This window comes from Egretta garzetta, unplaced genomic scaffold (genome assembly GCF_000687185.1).
Source record: "Egretta garzetta isolate BGI_Z169 unplaced genomic scaffold, ASM68718v1 scaffold14, whole genome shotgun sequence".
Lineage (NCBI taxonomy): Eukaryota > Metazoa > Chordata > Aves > Pelecaniformes > Ardeidae > Egretta > Egretta garzetta.
The window spans coordinates 4,035,556-4,057,913 of record NW_009259588.1 but is presented as its reverse complement, the minus strand read 5'-3'; the positions used below and the strand labels follow the sequence as shown (position 1 = coordinate 4,057,913).

Here is a 22,358-nt window from a genome sequence, read left to right as displayed (position 1 = left end):
GTATTTATGCTTTGTGAAATACTGGCTGATGGTCACGTGGCAGATGAAGTGCTGCAGTTGTAGAGGGAAGGACGTGCATAGCTGGGGAGTCTGAGAGCAACAGGAGGGAGAATGTAGGCTTTCAAACAGCTCCAAAGCACTTTCTGTGGTACAATTAGGAATTGAAGTGTGTGTTGTATGGATTGGATAAATTCTGGAAGATCATGGCTGGATGGCTACCGACTATAGTCCACAGCCTCAATGCTGATTTCTCTAAATTAGCTCTGTATGACCTCCTTTTGTAGTAACATACAGCAGAAACTGTTCTCGGGAAGTTGTTGGCATCTTGAACAGTTTCTCTTCAAGTTTTGCATCCCTTTTATTATGTCCAGCTTTGCAGAAAGAAAATTCATAATAAAATCAAACCATTTTTGGGTTGTATTGGTCAATATGAAATCCAATGAATGTGTTGCAAATTCTCTAATACCAGGATGTGGAATACCATCAGGGTGGGAATTGTTTGTAACATACTATTTAACTGTATAGTAAGTTTGAAATGTGAAGAGTGTCATTGCCCATTTTGATGTCAAGGTCAAATGCATGCAGTGTAGAATACAGAACATGAAATGAAGGAGTTGGCTTTTTAAATTTCATAACTTTTGAGTGTTATGTGCAAACTCTCAATTTTTTCAGATACTCTTTGAGCTTGAGTCCTATTGAATCTTATATCTCATTGTGAACACCACACATGCTCTGGTTTTGTGCTTTAAAACTGATAAAACTAATGTATGGCTGGGGAAAATCTCTTCTTAGTTTTTCTTCTGGGCTACTTTTTAAAGCAAAAGTTGTTAGAGGTACAGTTTGAGATAAGTTTGCTGCACCAATAATTATTTTTGTGTTTTCTAATTTGGTATCTGTATTATTGACATTGTGATTTTCTGATACTGAAAGCATTTCAAACTGTGTGGAAACACAGTTTATCCATCTCAGTGTTATTTTAGATACAACTATTTCCATAGAGGGGGAAATAATTTAGAAAGTAAGTATAATATAATACAGTATCTCTTTAAGGTGACCTTGCTTTGCACATAGGATTTTTTCTGAGCCTGCCTAATTCCCATCAGAGGAGAGATGCTCTTGCATGTAACATCTGATAGGTTTTTCAGAAAGTGGCAAATAGTGGCAGAAATCATACAGTAAGTGGGTATTCTGTAAATTGATATATATTGTGAATGGAAGCGGAAAGTAAGAGTAATTTTTGGTACGCTCATGGGAATATGTGGCTATAGCAGCATTTAAGGAGAGTGCATTGGGAGTGAAGGCTGTAAAGTCTTCTGAAGGTCATCAGAGTAGATCTGGCCTTCATTTGACCCATGATCAGGGCACAGAACAGGGTAAGGGTTTTAATTAAAAAAAAAAAAAAAAAAAAAAAAGGCATGTGAGCAGTACAGCACTGTCTACCTCTATGGAAAGGGATTATTAAAACCAGGTAAGCAAGGTAAGATGTTTGCTCCTTAGTGTTTTATACCCTTAAATATAAGACACCTTAAAAAATTCCATCAGGTTGAGCCGCTGGTAACAGTGGTGCAGAACTTACACTACAGAATTACAGAATTAAAAAGGTATTTTGAAATAAGTATGCATGTAATGTGTTTAAATACATGCTTACTGTCCCTTACTGAGGAATTTAACCTGCCTTCTGCTGATATAGGTAGGCCTATATCCTACAGATTCAGAGTTATGTACCGTCTTAAATAAGGCTAACGCACACTTTGCTCTCCCTGGGTGCTAGAGAAGCCTGGAATGTGTTGCCTGATAGCAAGAGATGTGAAGAGTTGAGGAATGGGGCTCAGATTTTGAAAGGAGCTTCAGGGAGCACAGTGCTCAACTTCCCAATTTGAGCTTTGTTTAAAAGAAAAGTTCTGACGCCCTTTGCCACCTGTTTAAAAACAAATTTCTACTGGATGACAGGAGAAGATCTTCCTGTGTGTAGACTGTTCAGAAAAAAGGCTCAATCACTGCAAGAATTACCTATTTAACATTTTTAATCTTTGCATGTAGGATACGGTAGGAAAAAATAGTGATGTTTATTAATGAAGTAGTATTTCAAAGAAAACATATTATACACTTAGTGCAATCAGTGTCTGAAAAATGTACTTGAGTCACTATGGAAATTTGGAAGAAAAATATGAGAAATCTTTTAGCACAAATTTCAGAGGCGTAAATTGTGCAGTTAGCACTTCTCCCAGCCTTTCAAATTCTGCAGTGTTTGAGAACTGTAGAACAGAATATCTTTGAAACTCCTGGTAGGAGCAGATGGATTTCTTTTCCAAAGTTTCATAACAGGATGATAATTTCCAGTGAGATCAGTAGAATCCTGAGCTGCATTAAGTGGGCCTAGTGCAGAGCATTGCATTATTTAGTATCGCTTCCTGGTGCGAGCTGTCTTGAAGTCTGTAGAGATGTATATTGTATTAAAACCAGAAATGAATTAAAAATATGAAATGGTTGCATAGGAAATGCCGTTTGAGCAATTAATATTGCGTAAAGGTATTTAAAGGTTGATGGTGGTATTATTAACTGTTTATATGTTACAGAGAAACTTGGATATTACAATGTTTTTGTGAATTTATTTGTGTCTGAAGTCCAGGGAGAGAGCTTTAACACTGAGGGCCTTTTTCATTAGAGCAGTAACAGGGGCACGAATCTGCCATAGAAAGAAAGTTTGGGAGCCCTGGGAACGTGCAGCCAGAGCCTGCAGCCATTTGCTGTACGGACCCGTGGGCGATCACTCATCAGAAGCGGGGCTGAGAAAAAGGTTAGAGATCGTTCCAGAAACTTTATCTGTGAAGCACCTAGGTCATTTTGCATAGGACTTGCAAAATAACCTTTACAAATTATTCATTACTCTCATGATAGATTATTATCTTTAAAAAGCCACTGATAAATAGCGTACTGGACTTCCTCCTGATATTCCTGATAACTGAGATGGGAGATAAAACTGTGAAATCCTGGTCAAGTGTTATATGTGGTTTACTGTGCTCAAATAGTTACTGCTGCTGATTGTATGCTGCAAACTTAGTACTGTATGGTATTAGAGCCTGCTTATTCTTCAAAAACAGAATATTCCTTCTATATGTATGTACAGGTAAAGAGGTACCATAAAGCTGGTAGTATTAAGTGGTTGTTGTCATGTGCGTATATTTATATTCAAGCCACATTGGATTGCTGTTTGTTAGAAATGTTTAGTGTTAAGACATAGGAGCTAATGTTTGCTGCTTGAATCCTTTAAATTGTTCTGGCCTTTCAGAAATGCATGTGACCCAAAACTTTCATGAGCCCATGCATTTATTATTAGCATCCATATGAAATGCCTGGCAATGTATTAAACTTGTAGAATATTATCTATCGTGAAAACTGCCAGAATGATATCTTGGTTATTTTAGGAAACATTCTTAGGCAAGCTAATGTGCTTAGAGAAATTACCCTTTCAGCTCTGATAGAAGTTACAGTCTTTAGCTCTTTAAATAATACATTTTGAACTAGATTTAGATGACTAAACTGGTATTAATTTCTCAGAGCTACTTCTGGGGCTTGTCTCGTCCTTCTCTCAGCACCCCCCTGCAAGTGGTTTCCCAACCATCCCCATCAAAAACCCTAAACCAGAATGGAAGCAAGCATGCTGCGTAAATAGTTAGCGCCGAGCAGATGTAGCTACTCTGGTCCATCCCGCTTCGCAGTGGGAGTGCACTAAAGCCATCTTGTGCTGCTTGATGCACTTCTGAGCCTCCTGCTTCCTAACAGCATCTTCTCCCTTCCTGTGCTTAAGCATCAGTGACAACAACCGAGTGGGGAATTTTTACAGCAGTGTACAGGCAAAAGCAAAGTGCAGTCGTCGTTCAAGTCACTCGGGAATTTCTGTTTTGTTTTGGTTTTGATAATGTGATTCAAAGTGCCTGAGTAGAAAAAGACAAAATCATATTTCTTCTCTTCAGAAGTAGGATTAGCTTCTTAAAGAATCGTCATACACTTTTGAATCTATGCACGTGTAACCACAGACTCAAAGCTTCAGTCTCTTAAGAAAATAAAATAGTAATAACTCTTCAGTTTGTATCGTAGCGTGTGGTGCAAGGCACTTCTAAAGCATCAAGTTAAAGCAGTGTAGGATTCTGTTGCTTTCAGAAACTGAGATGAATTTGTGTGCGTGGAGAAGCACTAAGATGCTCTACCAATACAGAAACCAGATTTTTCTGTCCAACAAATGTGTATGTCAAAATGTAGTCCATGTTTGGATTTTTACCGTTCTTTTAGGTGTGGTATGAAACAATGAGAAATGAAAGATATTTATGAAGACTTAGTTAACGTGGTTTCATAATCTGTTGAGCTGTCAGCTAAGTAGCCTGTTGCAAAGAATGTGAGAGAGAGGGTGAGGACCAAGATACATGAACCAACTCTCATGAGTCACTCTCAGTTGTGAATAAGACGAATGTGACCGAGAGATGGAGGGAAGGCATTTATTCCTCTTTACTTGGTGGGGCTTCACCTGGATTACTGTGGTTTGGGTGTAGTGGAGGCAGCTGAGAGATGTGAAGAGGCTAGAGCAGGTCCATTGGAGGACTACTAAAATGGTCAGGCTGTCCTGAGTCCGGCACGTAGGAGGCTAGCGGATGAGCTAATAGTACTCTGTGATTACTTGAAAGGCAACTGCAAAGATGATGGAACCAAGCTCTTCTTGATGGGACCAGAAGACATAACAAGTGACAGCAAGTTTTCTGGCCTTGGCTGGGTAACGATGTTGTCAGCAGTCTCCTGGCCGGGAGCTTAGGCTAGGTGACCTCTAGAAGTCCTTCCCAACCTACATGTCCCTGATTCTATAAAAACGAGGTTAAACAGAGAGGGTAAGAGACAGCATACTGTATAGTTTGTTACTTCTGTTGCTATTCAGATACTACAATCATGAATAGGAATGAAACAAAACAGTACTCATCTCTTTAGATTAGGAAGAGCTTACTGGGCTTTACTGGAAGACTTCAATGAATTAAAACAAAGAAAACAGTAAAAGGTTAATAAAAATATGATACAGTACAATTTGGACAGAATGAAGGTTCCAGTATTTAGGAGCTAAATGTCCTTTTTTGTTCTTGGTCTTGCTTCTTTCTGTTTCATCAAGCCATGCTATAGTCCTTATCTATTGCAGAATTCCTGGCAAAAACTAGGCACAGTGTGACTGCTCACATAGCATTTCCATAAGGGAAAAAGTACGTGTGGCTTACTGTTTTGAAAATTACTTAGTTGGATAGCTTCTGACAGTCTTCCACACACATATGATGAAAACTGTATTTAGTGGCTCTCAAGAAGATTTTTGGTTTTTTCTTTCATGTAGTAGTCATAGCTACCTGATTTTGAGTAATAAAAAGCCTTGATGGTCAAAATTTTGGCTGCCTTTCAGCTCTGTGGCTTTTTTTCTTCAGCTGCCCTGCTGGTATCCAAGAGAAAATGGTTCTTAGCTCCTTTGTTATCCTCAACTTTTTGTCAGAATGTCCGATGTCGGACATGACATAGAAACCTTCAGGGCTTTTGTTCTGATGGCTCAGTAGAACAATATTGTTGGTACCATATACTGCTCTGTGTGTTTAGTTGATGTAAATTCAGCAGACTTTTTTTGGATCTTCACCTTCCTTACCTGATGGTAAAAGTTTCCTGGTGTGTTATACTTAGCAATGGGGGGAGAGGGGGGGAGAGGAAAATTACTCATCATACCTTCTAGAACAGCAACCTCTCTTGATGATCCTTTTTTAATTTTCCAGGTAGTCTGTTACTGAGAAGCATACTACACCTCTGGGGGGAAAAAAGATCTGATTATTTAATTTTCATTCAACACTAATTTCATTTTTCAGCCCTTGGATCAACAAGGTTTTGTATTACAAGTATTGGCCATGCATGCATGTAACTTGAAGGCTGCCTGGACTTTGAACTTGAGAGGCAGTGTAGTATTTCACAAATTAATTAGAATAATAGTATGCCCTAAACTGTACTACTTTTATGTTTAAAGAGATGAATAGAACTAAGAAGGGAAAGATTGGGAAGGTAAAGTAGAAAAAATGGTCAGTTAACAAAACATGAAAGAGAGAGATGCCACAAATACTACAATAGAATATTATAATTCCTACAGGACTATGTTAGAAAGAACAGAAGAACAGAGTAAGAGTCAAGTGCGTTATTTAAAAGTTCACTGTAATGATTCTGATTTCCATTTCTTTCATCTGTCAGAAGTTTAATGTCCCTTTAAAAATGAATTTACAGGAGATTTCCTTTCACTGTTTTTGAGACAAGTGTAACTGATTAAACAGTCCATCTATATATGCAAAAATGAATTCAGAATAGGATTAAATTTTCAAACCTGAAGGGGGAGAATGAATTCTTGCTTTTTCAAAGTAGTAGAAAGAATGCAAAAATCCTTGCACTTGAAGGAGGAAAGTAGTGGTAGAAGGTAAAGAGAAAGGACAAAATTACTGCTGTAGGTTTGGAGCTATTTCTGCTTCTTCTGAAAACACTCTCACCACTGTGATTTCCTTAGATCAGTGCTGAAGAAAGGCTAGCATGAAACTGGAGGTATAGAAAGATAGTGAAATATTTTTAGAACCTCGCTACAAGCTGTCATGTATGTACTAAAGGACATAAAACTTCAAGGTTGTGCAGAAACTGGTCAATTTTTTTTTAAAGGTAATGCCAGCTTTTGCCACCTGCTAACAGCAGCCTCTGCTTTTGCAGGGCTGAGTTGGCAGAACTTCAATATATCTGGTACTCTGTGCCTCAAAGAAGTTCAGAGTTTAAGTTACTCGTGCTGTCAGCAGCGAGCTAAAGATCAGAAGCGAAAGGAGGGGGGAAGAAAAGGCAGCCCGTGCTGGGGATGGCCGAGGTTTTGTGAGGTGTGCTGGTATACGCTTTGAGCCTCATGTATGTAGTTTAAAGTAGTAGTAATAGAAAAAGAATTCATAATTTCTCCTTTCTTCCATCCCACAAATAGATAAACCAAACACACAATATGAATTATGGACAACTTTGTTGTCTTAGATATTATTTTTGTGATACACTTAAACTTGCAGGCATTACCAGGACACCAATCAATGTATTGAACTCAACTGTAAATCTGCATTAGTCACAAATGGAGAAGTAACCTAGTCTAGTGTGTCTGTTCAGGAGTGTCTTGATGGATGTTTGGTGTTTAGTATTTGCCTTGAACAGAGCTCAAGGAATGAGGTAGGGGTTTTTTGCAGATTTTACTGAAGTACGTTATAGGAAGGCAACCTTATCTAAGACAGTAACTAGGCAGTTCCTAATTGTGGTCCTAAGGAGTTGAACTTCAGTGAGTAGGTAAGAATCTAAAGAGTTGTGAATATTTTATTTGAAGAGTGGAGTATGTTCACTTTTAATAGTTGTCTACATGCATCGATCAAGTTAGCCTAGAAAAATTTCAGTCGGCAGTGATATTTTTTATTTCATTGTTTCCTGGGAAGAGTATAGGGGTGCTGCCCAGTTCTGTAGGGATGGGGTCAGGGAGGCCAAGGTGCAGCCGGAGCTGAACTTGGCAAGGGACACAAAAAATAGTAATAAGGGCTTCTGTCAGTATGTCAGCCAGAAAAGGAAGGTCGAAGAAAGTGTACCCCGTGATGAACATGACTGGCAAACTGGTAACAACGGGTGGAGAAGGCTGATTGAAGTATTTTCAGAAAAGACATGCTTGCTCTTGTCGGGAGGAGACTATGCGACTTATTTTTCCCCTGGAGGATTCACGTGTTACCTGATGGTTTTTGCCAAAGGAGACAAGAGGATGCGGCACGGTAACTAGAGGGCTGCTTTGCTAGAGATTGGTCCTCAAAGAGCAATTTCATAAAGTCCAATGATTAACATAAGCATTACCAAATGAACTTTACCTCTTCACATGCCTCACAAGTCAAATACAGTAATTTTTTGGGGGCTGTAGAAGCGTACAAGGAAGCTGCCAGTCCTAAGTAGACCGGAGTGGTTCCACTCTAATTAATAACGTTGTCAAGCTTTCCTCAGGTTTTCCCCATGACTTCAACTATGAGGCTGTTCCTAACCTCAAAAGCACAGCGTGTATGAGTTTCTCACATCCTTTCTGCTTTTTATTCACCCACGCTGCTCAGCATATCGTGACCTCAGAGGTTTCACCAGACTTGTCAAGCTCAGCGTAGATCAAACAAGGAGTTCCCATGTTCATTGCTTCTTCTGTTTCCTTCCCAGCAGCTTTCCTTTGACCTCTGTTTTCACTCTACTGCAGCCCTTCTCCCATCAGCTAGCTTAATGGAATAAAATGGTAAAAAGCCCCCAAACTTGGCTCGATAGGTTTCTCTTATATCAGTGAGTTAAATGGGGCCCTGGAAGGGTCCAGTGAGCGGCAGAGCTTGGAGCAGGGCAGGAGTGATACCAGATGGCCAGAAATGAAAAAGAGGAGGGGTTGGAGTTGGAGAAAGGTGGGAGCAGGGATAACAGACAGGGAAGATTGGGAAGCAAGCCTTTGGGTAGTAATGAGACATTAGATTGGCTCAAAGCCTGTAAAGCCACAGTTTAAGTTACCATTTGTAATTTTTCAAACAGAAAATAGCTGTGTGATTTTATGGATTTTCAGGAATGTATTCCAGATGCTATACAGGCACCATCTTTCCATTCCAGGGATGTTGCGCTCTCTTTAAAACTTGTGGGTTCCTACTGATTAATTCAGCATATGAGACAGTTGGAAGATCTTTCACACATTTGAATCTTTAGCCAAATAGCATTTCTTTTTCCCCCGAGACATCACAACATTATTTCTACAGCCTGGGAAGTGGCATCCCCTCAAATTTGCTTTTTATAACCTTTGGCAGCCTGATCTCATCATATACCCAGCTCATACTGTATTTAGCTAGAGCTGCCTTAGCAGAACTCGTTCATGTATACTAACATTTCTTCAGGCATTTCTAGACACAAACCTCCTGTTGATTTATGGCTTCACACCTTTCTACAATACCTAATGAGGGGTGTTGTGGATTTTGTGTAATAGAAGGCCATGAGAATGGAATGAATAGACTACACTGGTGCATTGCCCAATTTGATTTAACTACACATATCTTAATGTGAAAGTCACCAGGTTTGTGCTGGGACAGCTATGGGGAGGGGAGTACTGTGTTTGGCAGAAATAGCTCAGTGATGTAAGAACTTACTCGGGAGTGTGGTCAGTTGTCATCTGCCTAGGAGGATTCAGGTTGAAATACTTCCATTTTCATTTTGGATAACAAAGATAATTCCTGTTTTACTTTACTGTTAGAGAAATAGCTCCTCTTATTATTTTATGAACATTTCCCAGCTGTTGTCAATGCAGAGCTTAACGAGCTCACTGGAAAGCACTTTCCCCCCTAATTTATTGCTTTTGCTGAAAATTCTGCTCTTGCTTCTTCTCTTACTTGTATTTGACTGTTACTTGGTGCCTCTGCTGCAGGCAGCCTTCCGCTCACTGTTTAAACACTTCATTATTTAATTCCACCAACAGTGGGTTTTGGAGGAAAAAAATTGGGGTTTATAGGTGTAATACTCGGTTTCACTTACCTGGTACGAGGGCAACACTTTACAAATTGCGTGTTTCATGCTGGCCAGCCTGTAGTTTGCCAGCTTTGCTCCCAGCAGAACAGACTGCTTTAGATTTCAGATGCCTGCCCTGCCTTCCTGCGCAGCTGGGACAGCTTGGCGAGTAGTAGCGGTGGCTCTCTGAAAGCTGGCAGTCGTTCACTTCAGAGTTCACAGCTTATAAAAGTCCAGCGGGCAGCTCTGCTTATGGAAAGGGAAGGGAGCAGGTGGGCAGCAATGATCTGCCCTCTCTTGTCTCTCTTCTGGCAAAGAGCGAGTTAGCAATTCCTTTCAATGTCACGGATTGTCGTCCATTGAACTTAGCCCATCTTCTCTGCTTTCACTTTTTTCTTTTTTCTTTTTTTTTTTTTTTTTTTTTTTTTTTTTTTCCTTTTTTTAATTGCTTTCCTTAGATTTGAAGCTCAGGGAAAGGTCCCTAACTTTTTTTTCCTGTGGTGATACCACCTGAGTAGCTGTGTGAGTCATGAAGCAGCGGTACAGCTTCCCACACCGGCTGCCGCGGTGTTCTGCTATCCAGCAGTGTTGCTATACGCACGGTGCTGATGTAGCAAACGCTTACGCAGGGCTTTTTTGGAGGGTGGGGGGGCATTTCTTTATCTTTGTCGTGCTACTGACCAAAGTTTCCTGGAGCTCAAAAAATAAAAAGTAGAGGAACCACGCAACAACACGTCACATAAAATTGTGGGCAGAATATCCCAGTTTGGGCAGGTTCCTAACAACGTAAATAGAAGTGCACATAAGCAAGGCAGAAGTCTCTCCCCATCCTAATTACATTCTCAAGTTTGCTTTTTAAAAAGCCGAATACGTGGAACATATTTCATTAAGTCTGATAGTACAATTATAGTTGCAGTGGTTGTATCTATGCAATGGAGTATAATCTGTGATCTCACTACAGATCTTGTATGAGTCCTCTGCTGTATACAGTACTTTTTTTCACGCCCCTGTTGTTCCTCACTTCGTTTTTGTTCCTCACCCATTACTTAGGAAGCAGCTCAAATAATTCCTTTCTTTAAAAAAGAGTTGCTTTAATTAAAGTTCTATTCAGATGTATATCTTGCAAGTAGTTTTTAGAAAAGAGTGTATTTCTAGAAAATGTTTCCTGAGTCAATTAAATTGGAAGTTCAAGGTAAGGTTTATGTAATTGAAAAACATAAAGGATATCTAAAAGGGAAGATGTATTTATTCATGCCACCTACTAGATTCCATGAGGTGGTATTATCATTGCTATTCAAGTTTTTGAAGGATAAAGCTCTTCTAATACAGTTGCTGTGCTAACTGGATTTCTGAAGAATAATTTTTGTAGGCTTTTGTTAGTATGAGGAGGGCTCATTAAACAATAGTAAAAGGAGGTGACAATATAGTACTGGAATGCATATTTGAAGAAGTGGTTTCTTGGAAACGAGGCAAAAATTTTCATAATTCCCTTAAAATGATTTTTCATGTATGGTGAGTTTCATGGACTGTACAGTGTATTATGGATGTAATGAAAATTGATTGCGATTGAAAATTTAGTTCTGACATTTCCACTTAATTGCATTTTAAAGCAAAAAAATCTCAGTGGACAAAATTCTTTGTTCTGTAGAGACCTGTACAACCTTAAAAAAGTTAAATGAAGGCAATGCTTATTATGAAGAATATTCAGTTTAACTTTTTTCCCCCTAGCTCTAGTTATAGTCCCAGAAGATATGGCAAAACGTTAAAGCTGTGAAATAACATTAAAATGCCATTTAATGTGTCAAGGGAAACTTTGTTAGTGTGGGGTTTTTTGGTTTTTTTTTGTTGTGGTTTTTTTTTTATCTGAGGGGGAAAAAAATAAAAAGATTTGAATAAAAGCTTTTCTTCTGTAGTGCTCACAGGTTTTCAAGTAGATGGAGAGGGCTGTTGCTAGCAGCAGACTGTACCAGATGCAGCACTGCCTGGGGATGCGAGCTTTGTTTGCTGGAGACAGGGCTTATTGTCTTGCCTTGAGGCATTGGGCTGAGTCTGTTAGGCTATATAAGTAGTGGGGTTTCTCCTTTGAGTTAGTGGAGTGTCACATGGTGCTGGATGACATTTTTAGGTAATGCATGAAGTAGGATTTTTTTTTCTTTCACTTGCATATGTAGAAGTAGGTGACCTCTATTAAAGTTTTGCAAAACCCTTAAATATTTACCACTGAAAGAAAAGAAGGTTTGCAGATTTTGGAGGCATGTTGCTAGGTTCCCTGCCTAAGAAATGTACTGAATTAGTATTTTATCATAGTTCTTTATCCACAGAAATATTATCAAGGAAGAGATGAAAGGATTTGCATTTATATCTTATACCTTACCATTCAAGTAGAGGACCAATGAAGTCTCTGTGTCATGAATGTCTGAAGATTTCCTGAAAGTCCCACTAAACCAAAACTGAGTTTTTTATAGAGATTTGCTGCGTTTATATTAGCTATGGGGTAATAGGCATAATAAATTTACATGTTATTTCACACTTGTCTGTGTGTAGGATATTTAATTTTTTCTTTCAAAATACCTCATTTTAGTGCAGCAGCCAACAAAAAGTATTTGGCCTGTGATCTCCTTTAATAGTACAATTCATGTGTTCTTGTGAGATTTCATTTGTAAATAAATTTGTCCATATTATGAGCATGAAGTGGAAGTTGTGAGTAGCGGAACCATGTGTGGTACCAGTCTTCCTTAAATTTGCATTTGCTGGAGATCTCCAGGTACTCAGTGTAGCAGCCTTGTGCTTGTTGAACATCACTTTCTTGGGTGCGTTCAGCTTGGAGACAGCTCACACAAGCTGAAGGGTATAAAATTCTCTCAGTAATTGTGTATTTTGGATAAGATAATTTTTCTGAAAAATGTTATGACATGTCTTAGCCTGTTCCAACATAACAGTAAACACTTCATGGATCCATATATTGCTGGAGAAAATAGGGATTTACAAGGTTCCAGTTTGACAGAAGTCTGCCAGGAGGCTGTGATACAGCATCCAACTGTGAAAGATAGTTCTGAGAGCAACCCATAATATGTCAGACCTAGCAAATCTGCTAAAATTATTCAGTGCTTCTCTTCTTTACTGTTTTGCACATTATAATGCAGTAGTCGTGTTGGGTTAATGTGTTAATGGATGATCTTCAAAGTTTAATGAACGTAAGCAGGTTTTGCATCTCATTCTTTTGTATGCAGCCGATAGTTTTGTTCAGGGCTTCCTGTGGTTTCAAGATTCAGTGATGGCTTGATATTCAGAGTTGAATTCAAAGTGATTCAAAATATTACTAACAAAATGAACAGTGTCAACTGTATTTTGTTTTCCTACTTGATGCTAAGGTAGTATCAAAGTTAAAGGAATTATTTAAGTTAATATCCAGACAAATGTTTCTCTGCCAAAGGCAAGCAGCTCAAGCTTGAAAATGCTCAACATGATTTTAAGTAAACATTTACTTAAAATCTTTTTAGTCAATGCACATGTAAAAGTAAATAAACACTTGTAAGTAAACATCAGAAGACTGATGTAAGTGGTTGTTTCTGACTGGTACTACATAAATGTTTATGTTCTGAGCCAGTGGTTCCTATCTGCCCTATCTGCTGGCCCTTGCATTCTGTCTAACTTTTCTTGAATTGCACTTAGTATCTCTGTCCCATCTTTCTTGACCAGATTCTCTGCGATCGTTGTGGCAAATAAAGGTTAACTGAACTTGATTAGGGCTTTCAATGTTGTACTTTTGTCCAAGATACACAGTGGTAATGGTCTCTGCAGGTTCTCCCAAACTGAGGCGTGTGGGCTGTAGCCTGATAGCTTCCTATGGGGTTCTCTTGGTATGTTGGTCTGTTTGGTTTCTGAGGCTCAAATGTGTACAAGTTACTTCTGATTTGGGAGTGTTTTTTCACCATGGTTGCTTTCCTGCATCAGGTACACAGTATGACTACTCTGAAGTTGAAAATAATCAATTTTGAAAATATTAACACACTGTCTTTCTGTCCTTCTTTAGGAAAGCCCAAGAAGGGAAGAAGAAAGTGGTTCTAGCTGGCTGTGTGCCACAAGCCCAACCTCGTCAGGACTACCTGAAAGGCTTGAGTATTATAGGGGTATGTATCTTTATCAGCTGGAAACCAGAGGTTTTCATAAAAGTTTTCAGTAGGTCAGTGTCTATATATAGACTTTGTGGCCTTTCTCTTGGAAGAAGTAGCAGGGAAGCTCGGTACCCCCGTTAGTTGCCTTGCATCATACCGCACTTAAGCCTTCTTTCATCCAGGGTGATCTGGTTTGGTAGTGGCACGATACTGTTGGTGGAAGCGAGTTCCGGTGCCCTTTGTAACCTGAAAATATCCAGGCATCATCCAGGATGAAGAAGATATCCATTGCCATATTCTTTAAAATATCACTGTTTATTTGCTTTAAGCCAAAGTAGTACACCCTTTGTTAAAATCAGTGGAAGAAATGTCAAAGACTAGAGCATATAAATTACATGGACACAGCTGAGGGTTTGGTGGTTGTCTTCTTACTTCTGTTCAGGCTACCAAGCAGAATGGCAAATAGCAATGATTATTTTGTCTAAATTTGAGGCAGTCTGAAGAGTTAAATCCACCGGTGACTGAGTTGTTATGCAGTTACTGAGCTTCACCTTGAAAAGGTAACCAGAGAGCTTTTGACTTCATTCGGGTAGTAAAGTGTGTTCAGTATCCTTTGGGATGAAGTGCTACTGTGTAATTGAATCACCTTTGTAAAATAGTCCTGAAAATCCAGGAGTCAAAGCACAAGCTAACAAAGATCCTTCGTTGTTCAAGCCTTTAGATTAAAACTGGGTCAACTTGTACAAGGCTTGTTGGAACTGAAGCGCTGGCACTGGATTCAGCATGTGAGAATTACGGTGAGGCTGTCCTGTATCACGTTCAGTCAGAGCAGATGACTGCAGCATCGTTTCTGCCTTACAAATGCGGAGAGGTCAACGTGTTTCTACTTCAGCGTTATTAATTCAGGTTGAAACTTAAGGTTTTATAGGAACAACAACAACAAGGTTCCAAAGCTTTCACTTTCATTAGATCACACAAGATGCAGCTGTTCAAAGTAATTTTGAAGTAAAAAAATAGTTTGTTTGGAATTTAAAGAAGATGGCTTCATTAGCTGATTTACTGGAATTCTTTATAAAGATGGACTTTATACTATCAGAATTCTTAATTAATTACTACTGTCACTCAAAATGTTTTCTCTCAGTTTTTTTCTCAGCTGCCATTCTCAGCTACGTTAGTGCCTATAAATTAATTCAGTGCCCAGGAGTGATACTCAGGGGCTGTAAAATGCCACGCTATTCTGTATAGATGATATTGCATTGGTAGTTACAGCTTAAAGGAAGAATCAAACTTTCTGTTCCACGCTTCAGTCTTACCTTACACAAATATATGCAAGAGAACTGTGGTGCTCTGTCATGCCTAAGACTCTGACTAATTAAGTGCTCTGTGCAGCAGGATAGGAAAACCAAAAAATAAATGGTGAACGGATTTCCTCTTGGCTCAGAGGCAACACAGTTATGTGGTCTGTAACTGGTCGTTATAGTGAATGTAATGATATCTACACATAGGAAGAGAAAGGAAGAAAAATGAGTGAGTCACTATCCTTTGACCAAGACTGTAATTTGATGTTTCAGTTTTGGTGAATTTAACTTAGGAAATTTGGGGGACCAGAAGTGTGGTATTTTTTTTTAATAATTTTTTTTTTAAACTTGCCTTTATAGGTAACATGTAATTTCTGAAAATTAGCCTTTTTTTCATCTTCATTTTGGTACCTAGAACCAGTGTTTAGTGAAAAATATTTGTAGTTTTGTATTTGTTAGAGAAAAATTTCTGTTAGGAGTTGAATTAGGCTGTTAATGCAGTGTTCCCAAGTACTTTTGAATTGGACCTGAAAATACTGAAATGTGATCTTTGCAAGGACCCTGTCTTCTAACCATCATTGCTGTGGTAAAACTTACTGTACCTTAAATAGTAGATGCTTCAGCTCAGAAAGGCCTTAATTTTAGGCATAACTATTAACAGAAGCAAAGCTGAGAGCAGATATTGTCCATGTTTTCAGTTTGTATATTTAAGATTTCCTTCTCATTTTACAAAGAGCATGTGTGAGGGAGTGACTGTATTTAAAGGATAAGAGTTGTTATCTTACTATTGCAAAATATTTTTGAAAGGCAGTTTTGACAGAGTTGAGAAATAGAAAATGTTCTGTTGGCAGTAGGATATTGATTCTGCTTTAAAATTTTAAGCATTAAGAGTACACTTTTCAAAATCTTGCTTTACCACCAGGTTGGTCTCATCTTCAACTTGGCTGAGAGACAGAGCTGATTTATTGTTGCTTATGTAAGCTCTGCTATTTTTTTTTTTCTTTTTTTTTTTCCTTCTTGACCCACAATGTTGTCTGAGAATGTGGTTATTTACCAGCAATTATAACTCCCTTGGGGCAGCTTTCTTGAAGGCAGAGTGTGTCAGAGGCCTCTTCTGCTCATCTTGTCATGACGGAGGGGGAAGTTGCGATGTGGCTGCTAGAGAAGTTCTAGTAACTCGGGGCTTGTTTTGATCTGCACTTAGAAAATACAGGACTGAACTTCCACTCTTCTTTATTTCTTTCTTTATTACTTGATTTGGGCAGAAGGGAAGGAAGGGCAACTTCATATCCCTGTTATGCTTTGCAACGTTACTGTGCTTTTGTGTTTCTTTAAAGTCATTGCCACGTTTTAAAAATAATGTGGGTTGGGGTGTTGCCATAGGCAGTATGTAAGCCAAGACATAATGTAACATGGCAAGGTAAAGGAGCTGTTTTCTGGAAGGGAGAAGCTCTAGGTAGTCATAAACCTGCCAAGTGTGAAGTGTACACAGAACACATAATACTGCATTACATAGATTCATAGCCATTTAAGCTCAGGTGGTTTCCAAAGCTTACTCCTTTATGTTTGGAGTAGTGTACCCACTTCAAACTCAAATGCACGTATGGTATTGCAAAGAGAAATCAACTCTTGTAGAGTTGTCCCTCACTTTTCTTTGTAAGTTGCTAAAAAGAAGGATATGTGACTTTGTCTATCCTGATTGTTTTGAGGGGATTATAGGGGGAGGGAAGGGAGTGACAATCAGGAATGAAAGATATAGCAGACAGGTTATGTTCTGGGACATAGGATGTTGGTAGTCGTAGTGATGTAGGTAGTCGTAGTATTTCCTCACTTCCTGAGCTGCGTACAAGCGCATGCAAACCCCTTCTTCCCAGTGATAAGTTGAACCAAAGCAATGAGATGAGATGTTTTGTTTCTTTGACATTTGTCTGGAGTTTTAACATATTTTGCTGTCCAAATGATGCTATGTGTTGGAACCACTGACCAGTTTGCTAAGGGTTCATAGTTCTTAAGATGCTTCACAAGACCTGTGTAGCTGTGCTTTGAAAGCATCAGACTTACTGGACATACTGAAAGCATGGGGCCTAATGCATGTATATATCCTGTTAAAGGTATACAATAGCTCCGCTGGTGAGTGAATCTCTTCTCCTCCTGAATGAGAACGTCAGCCCCAATTCTCCTTCCTTCCCCATCTTTCCCAATGTAACATCTAGCATCAAAGACCTGTCACCATCTCCTGTAAACCCATTTTTCAAGGGAAGAATGTCAGTCTGTTCTTTCATCTGCACAAACTATAGCCAGTGTCACCAAGGCTGTAATCCCCCCTCTGCTGCTCCGTTTCAAGTCAGAAGGTGCAGGTCCTGCGCATGGTAGAGTTACTGCAAGCTCTTTGGCCAAGTTGGGCGTAAAGCCGCTGCTTCCAGGAGAAACACACAGCCATGAAAACTCCTTTGCAGGGGCTCCCTGCCTTCCCCTGACCTCCAAATAACCCTTTTCTGTGGCTGTTCTGCTCTATAAGGCAAGCTTTAGATAATTTTTTTAATTTCCAGTTTGGAACTGTGGAGTGTGATTCGTGGAAGTGCTGAACTCCCAGTAGCAGCACATAACACTAGGAACACTTCTATAAAGTAGATGGTTCGGTATAAAAAATGCTAAGTACGTTACAAAAAATAGGCACTTGACTTCTCAAGCTGTACATCTATAATCGGTATACGCTTTTAAATTTAACGTGCCGTAGCTCTCCATTTGTAAAACCCTTCAGCCAGCAGAGCTTTAACAGTGCCATTGTGAAAGAAAATCAGTGTAACCTTACCAAGATGCCAAATGCCTGTATATCCCTGCTGCTTTGGCGTCCTAAATGAGGATGATATGTTTATGATATTTCTGATGTTCAGTTCGTACAAGTTGCAGTGATTGCAAAACAGAGGTGATGATACTTCCCTACCTTGCAGTGTTTGTAAGGTCAGACTGCATTAACGATTGCAAGCCTCTCTGCTGCCCTTAAACTGGAGCCTTGCACAAATGCAAATATCCGATGTGTACTTCATGAAAGACAAATTTGATGGGATTTTATTTTGAATGATTTGAATTAGCAGAACTTCTTGGAAAGCGTGCTGAAAGCCTTGGGAACAGGTGCACACTGTTCTTCTGTAACTTACGGCCAAGAATAATTTCATGCAAAATTCAAGCTCAGTCAGTACCTCTCCGCTGGTCAGCTTTGGCTTTTGAATTGCCATACTGATATTCAGATACGACGCTTGAACCTGGAAGGTCAGGAAAGAATTGCAGTTAAGCATCTGCTTTTAAACTGAAAATTGGACATGCAGATAGAAACTGTTCATTTCCACAGCAGTTACGTGCTGTCCTGTGAATTGAAAGGTGTAGGAATTAATTTGGATAAGAATTACAATTCAGCTGCATCAGTGTTTAGCAATGGAAATCAGTTGTTTATGTGCTTTTCTGGGGTAGCCTCCTTCCCTTTAAAGTTTGCTCTCAGAATACCTTCCTAAACCAGAATACTGCCCATTACTAGGGTCAGTGTTGTCAGCAAAGGTTTTAAACGCAGATGTTATCCCTCTGAAGCCAAAGTGGCTAGTCACATGCCTTTTGAAGTTATGTATTTATGCTGCCTAAGTGCTGTAATTTGAGAGTCTGTTTTGCTCAGCTCCCTTTACGGTCAGTGAAGATAATTATCTCTAAGGTAATTTAGATTTTTTGAAGATCTAAAGTGACTTTTTGAAGCCACGTATTTCCCTTTTACTGGCTTTAGAGAGAGGATAGACTGAGTAGGCTTTTAACATCCAACATCTGACAGAGCTGCCTAAACAAGGTGAGATGAAACTGAGAGTTGGTGAACTGGAGTTAAAATCTTTAGGATTACGAGTAGCAGGTTGTAATTACCTAAAATTATTTTATCTGTGAAGTACTGATTTGTTTCTTGTTGATGTGAATGAAAATCAAAGATGTGTAGGGTTTTCCCTAGATGAGAAAAGAAGATTGGTTTACTCCAAGTAGTTACATATATGTATTTTTGCTCACTCCCAGGGTGTTGAGGAGTGGCTGAGTGCTGATGAAGTTGGTTTCAGCAGTAGCCTCACGCTGTGCAGACAAGCTGCTGCCCTTTCCCATACCGTGGGTACCCTGTCCTCAGTTTCTCTCAACCATTAGCTAAGGGTTTAGTTTTTTGTTTGTTTTGCAATGTTTTTTCAATAAACATTTCCAGTCTTCAAGAGTTCTGGTCTTTGTCCCTCCTTCACTGGCTTCAAAATCTTTTTTTTTTGATAGTTGCTTTCTGGTACTTGATGTGCTTAAGCATTGCTTGTGTTGCCTCCAAGAAATTTCTCTCTCTGGGAAACTCAGTTGCAGTGCCATGGGAAGGGCAGTTGAAGGAGGCTCTGGGAGTAATTTCTTGAAAGAGTCATCACTGTCCTGTCAACATCAGACAAGCTTTAACCTTCAGACCTCCTGTGGTGGAAGGACATTTCCGCCCATGCTGAAATGAAGTGGGGTGTGGGGAGCAGCTGCCTTCGCTCTGGGGAGGGTCCCTGAGAAGGCTGGATATGATGAGGACTTAGGTGCTGTTTTTAACCAGTCCAAATATCTACCTACAAAATGCTTCTGTCCATATTTCAGTGGACACATTAACCCTGAAAGTATATTTATTTCACTGTAAACCATGTATGAAGTGTTGTCTTCCCTGATGACAGTGCAGGGTGTTTGCAGAGGTCTTGGTGCTTCCCTGAAGAGATCGTCAGAAAGCTCCTCTTACTTTCTTGATAGGTTCATGGATGCACTTTTCTAGATAGCTTGCTTTGGTCTGAGGCTCACTGACTTCTACAGAGTACAAAATCTCAGGTAAATGTGCAACCTCTCGCTTAAATTCCCATTAAGAGTATTCAGAGTTCATGGGAGCTCTCTCAGAGGTTATGTGTTTTCCAGAGTCCATCTCCTGCAAAACAGTTTCGGTATGTTAATACCGGTTCTGAGACAACTTGGACCACGTCTGAGAGCCTGGAAGAATTTCTGTGACCACCCTCAACATGCATGTCTGTCTGCACTCGGACATCACCTAGCGTGAGCCTGCAGACATGGCACGCTGCGAGCGTGTCTTTGGGCTGTTTGCACCTAGAAGTCATCTGTTGGATGCCATCGTGACCGTACGAAGGGAACTGGGGGACTTCCTCTGATGACAGATGGACCACGTGTGCATTTCTGTGCTCCTCTTGCTAATTACCGGTGCTTAGTGTCACAGATCTCATTATCTCTCAGACCTATAATAATAATTACTTACATGAACAGTCTTCTTGACAGATACATACAGAATAATTTAGTTTATCCAATAAAACGGAGATACAATATACTTGTTGGGTTTTTTCTGTATCTTTATTTACAGGGGTTTGGAACCATGCAAAAATTCCCCAGATGTACAATACAGAAAGTAATCATAGGTGGTTCAGGTTATGAACCAACAAGGTTTCTTTTGTTTTAAAATGATTATGAACTTAAACAGCTCAGTATTGAGATATGTAGCAACAATACATTAGGCAACGTATTTGACACAGACTGTGTTCTCTGTACTTATGGTTGTAAATGTGTACACTTCTTTTTTCAAGTTGCATTTTTTATTTATTTTTAAAAAAATTACATAGAAAGTCTATATATAACTATCTTGGGTCATAATTTTTTAACTTCTGTCTAAAAGGGATATGCACGCAAGTTTGTAAATAAGCATGTGTTCCACACAAATGCTTACATGTGCTTTCTTTACAAGTAGATTGCTAAGTATTGATGTATGTCTGTAACAGGAATGCTTGTAATCCAGAAAATGATTTAAATATATATCTTTTTATAAGGTTATTAAAATGCCAATATTAATGATATGTTAATTGCTAGAATTTATAATGAATATGCTGTATTCAGAATCGTGAAGTGGCAGAAATTTGTGTCTAGAAAAGACTGTATTTCCAAAGGGTTAAAAAGAAAAAAAAAAAAAAAAAGTAGTTTTACAGTGACTTTATCCAACATGCAGACAAGAAGAGGAACAGACTCCCACTGACTTTAGTTGGGAACTCTAGATTAGACACCAACTACAGATGAGCTTTTTTTTCTAGTTGCTATTAGACTGATTGAAAAATGAATGTGAAATAGAGATGTTTGTGCAGATGTGTTTATAGGGAATTACAAACTAGGTGGTTTAAGGGCAGAGACTTAATGGCTTTGATGCAAGGGATCTGAGTTCCAGGCTCCTTGTTGCAGACCAGGTTCTGCTCTTGAAGCCTCTGCAACTTGTGCTTTTCTCCTTGCTTTTGAAACAAACTGGAAAAGAAACTCCAAGGGATTGACTACAAAAATCATACTAAATCTATTTCATATAATGTACAGCTTAGAGAAGCAGTGTTTAAAAAGGAATATCGTGGAAAAATTATAAACTAATTTATATGTACAAAGTAGGTCTTTCTGAATTTGGCTTTCCTGCAATATATGTAAGCATATATATATATATGTGCATGTACAGTAGACATTACATAGAATATGCAGTTTGGATGAAAATTGGAGGAAGAATCTCAAGTTTCAGAATTTCTGAGTGTTTAATTTTGCAGTGTTAATGCTGATTCCTTCTACTTAATATACCAAAAGATCTATGTAGTATATTGGCCATTAACTTTAAATAAAGAATAATCTGTCTAATAAGAAATAATTGAACTATTTATCACATTATGAGTAAATTTTGGGAAATGTAACACAAAACCATACATTTTTTATCTTTGTTAGTATGTCACGGTCATTAAATGTTGTTCTGTCTTGTGAAAAGCATCAGGGCTTTTCCTTCCATTTCCAAACACTGCCTGCAGTAAGTTCAGGACAAATACCACAGTATTTTTAATTTCTTTCCATGTCCCAGTGTCTTTCCCCTGCAATACTTCCTTCAGTTTCTCCCCTATAATCTGCCCTCGGGATATCCTCAGCTTCTTGTTAGATTCTCTATCATCTGCTATTTTGGTGTTGAGGCTGGGGAGAGGGAGCGCTTCGGGGCTGTTTGAGCCACCCAGCTGCTGACTGCCTGGGTGACCGTTGCCTCTCACAGACCATGAACAGCGGTTAAGGCCTGAACTCTTTTCTAGGGTGATTTTTTTATTGGTGATTTTTTGCCAAACTTACTGGAACTTGCTATTTTTAAGGACAAAATTTGGTTTAAGTTAGGTGGTGAGTTTCAAAGTTACTTTTGGCAGATGAACCAGGATGCACAGAAAAAAAAATGGCTTAAAACATAGCCCCAAACTCTTTACTCCCCCTTAATCCATAAGAACACACTTTTGAACAAAGAGTTTATATAAAATATGTCCAGTTGTTGACTACTTAGACATTGACCTTCTGACTTTTTTTAGGTTCA

At 39.0% G+C, this 22,358-nt stretch overlaps 1 protein-coding gene across 1 annotated transcript in view; it reads left to right on the top strand.

Annotated features, from left to right (window-relative positions):
- CDKAL1 (CDK5 regulatory subunit associated protein 1 like 1) overlaps positions 1 to 22,358 on the top strand; it is a 418,320-nt gene that overhangs the window by 114,268 nt on the left and 281,694 nt on the right. The window contains exons 5-6 of the mRNA XM_009637900.2: positions 13,589 to 13,685; positions 22,090 to 22,171. Of these exons, the coding sequence (XP_009636195.2) occupies positions 13,589 to 13,685; positions 22,090 to 22,171 (179 nt within the window). The remainder of the gene's footprint in view (positions 1 to 13,588; positions 13,686 to 22,089; positions 22,172 to 22,358) is intronic.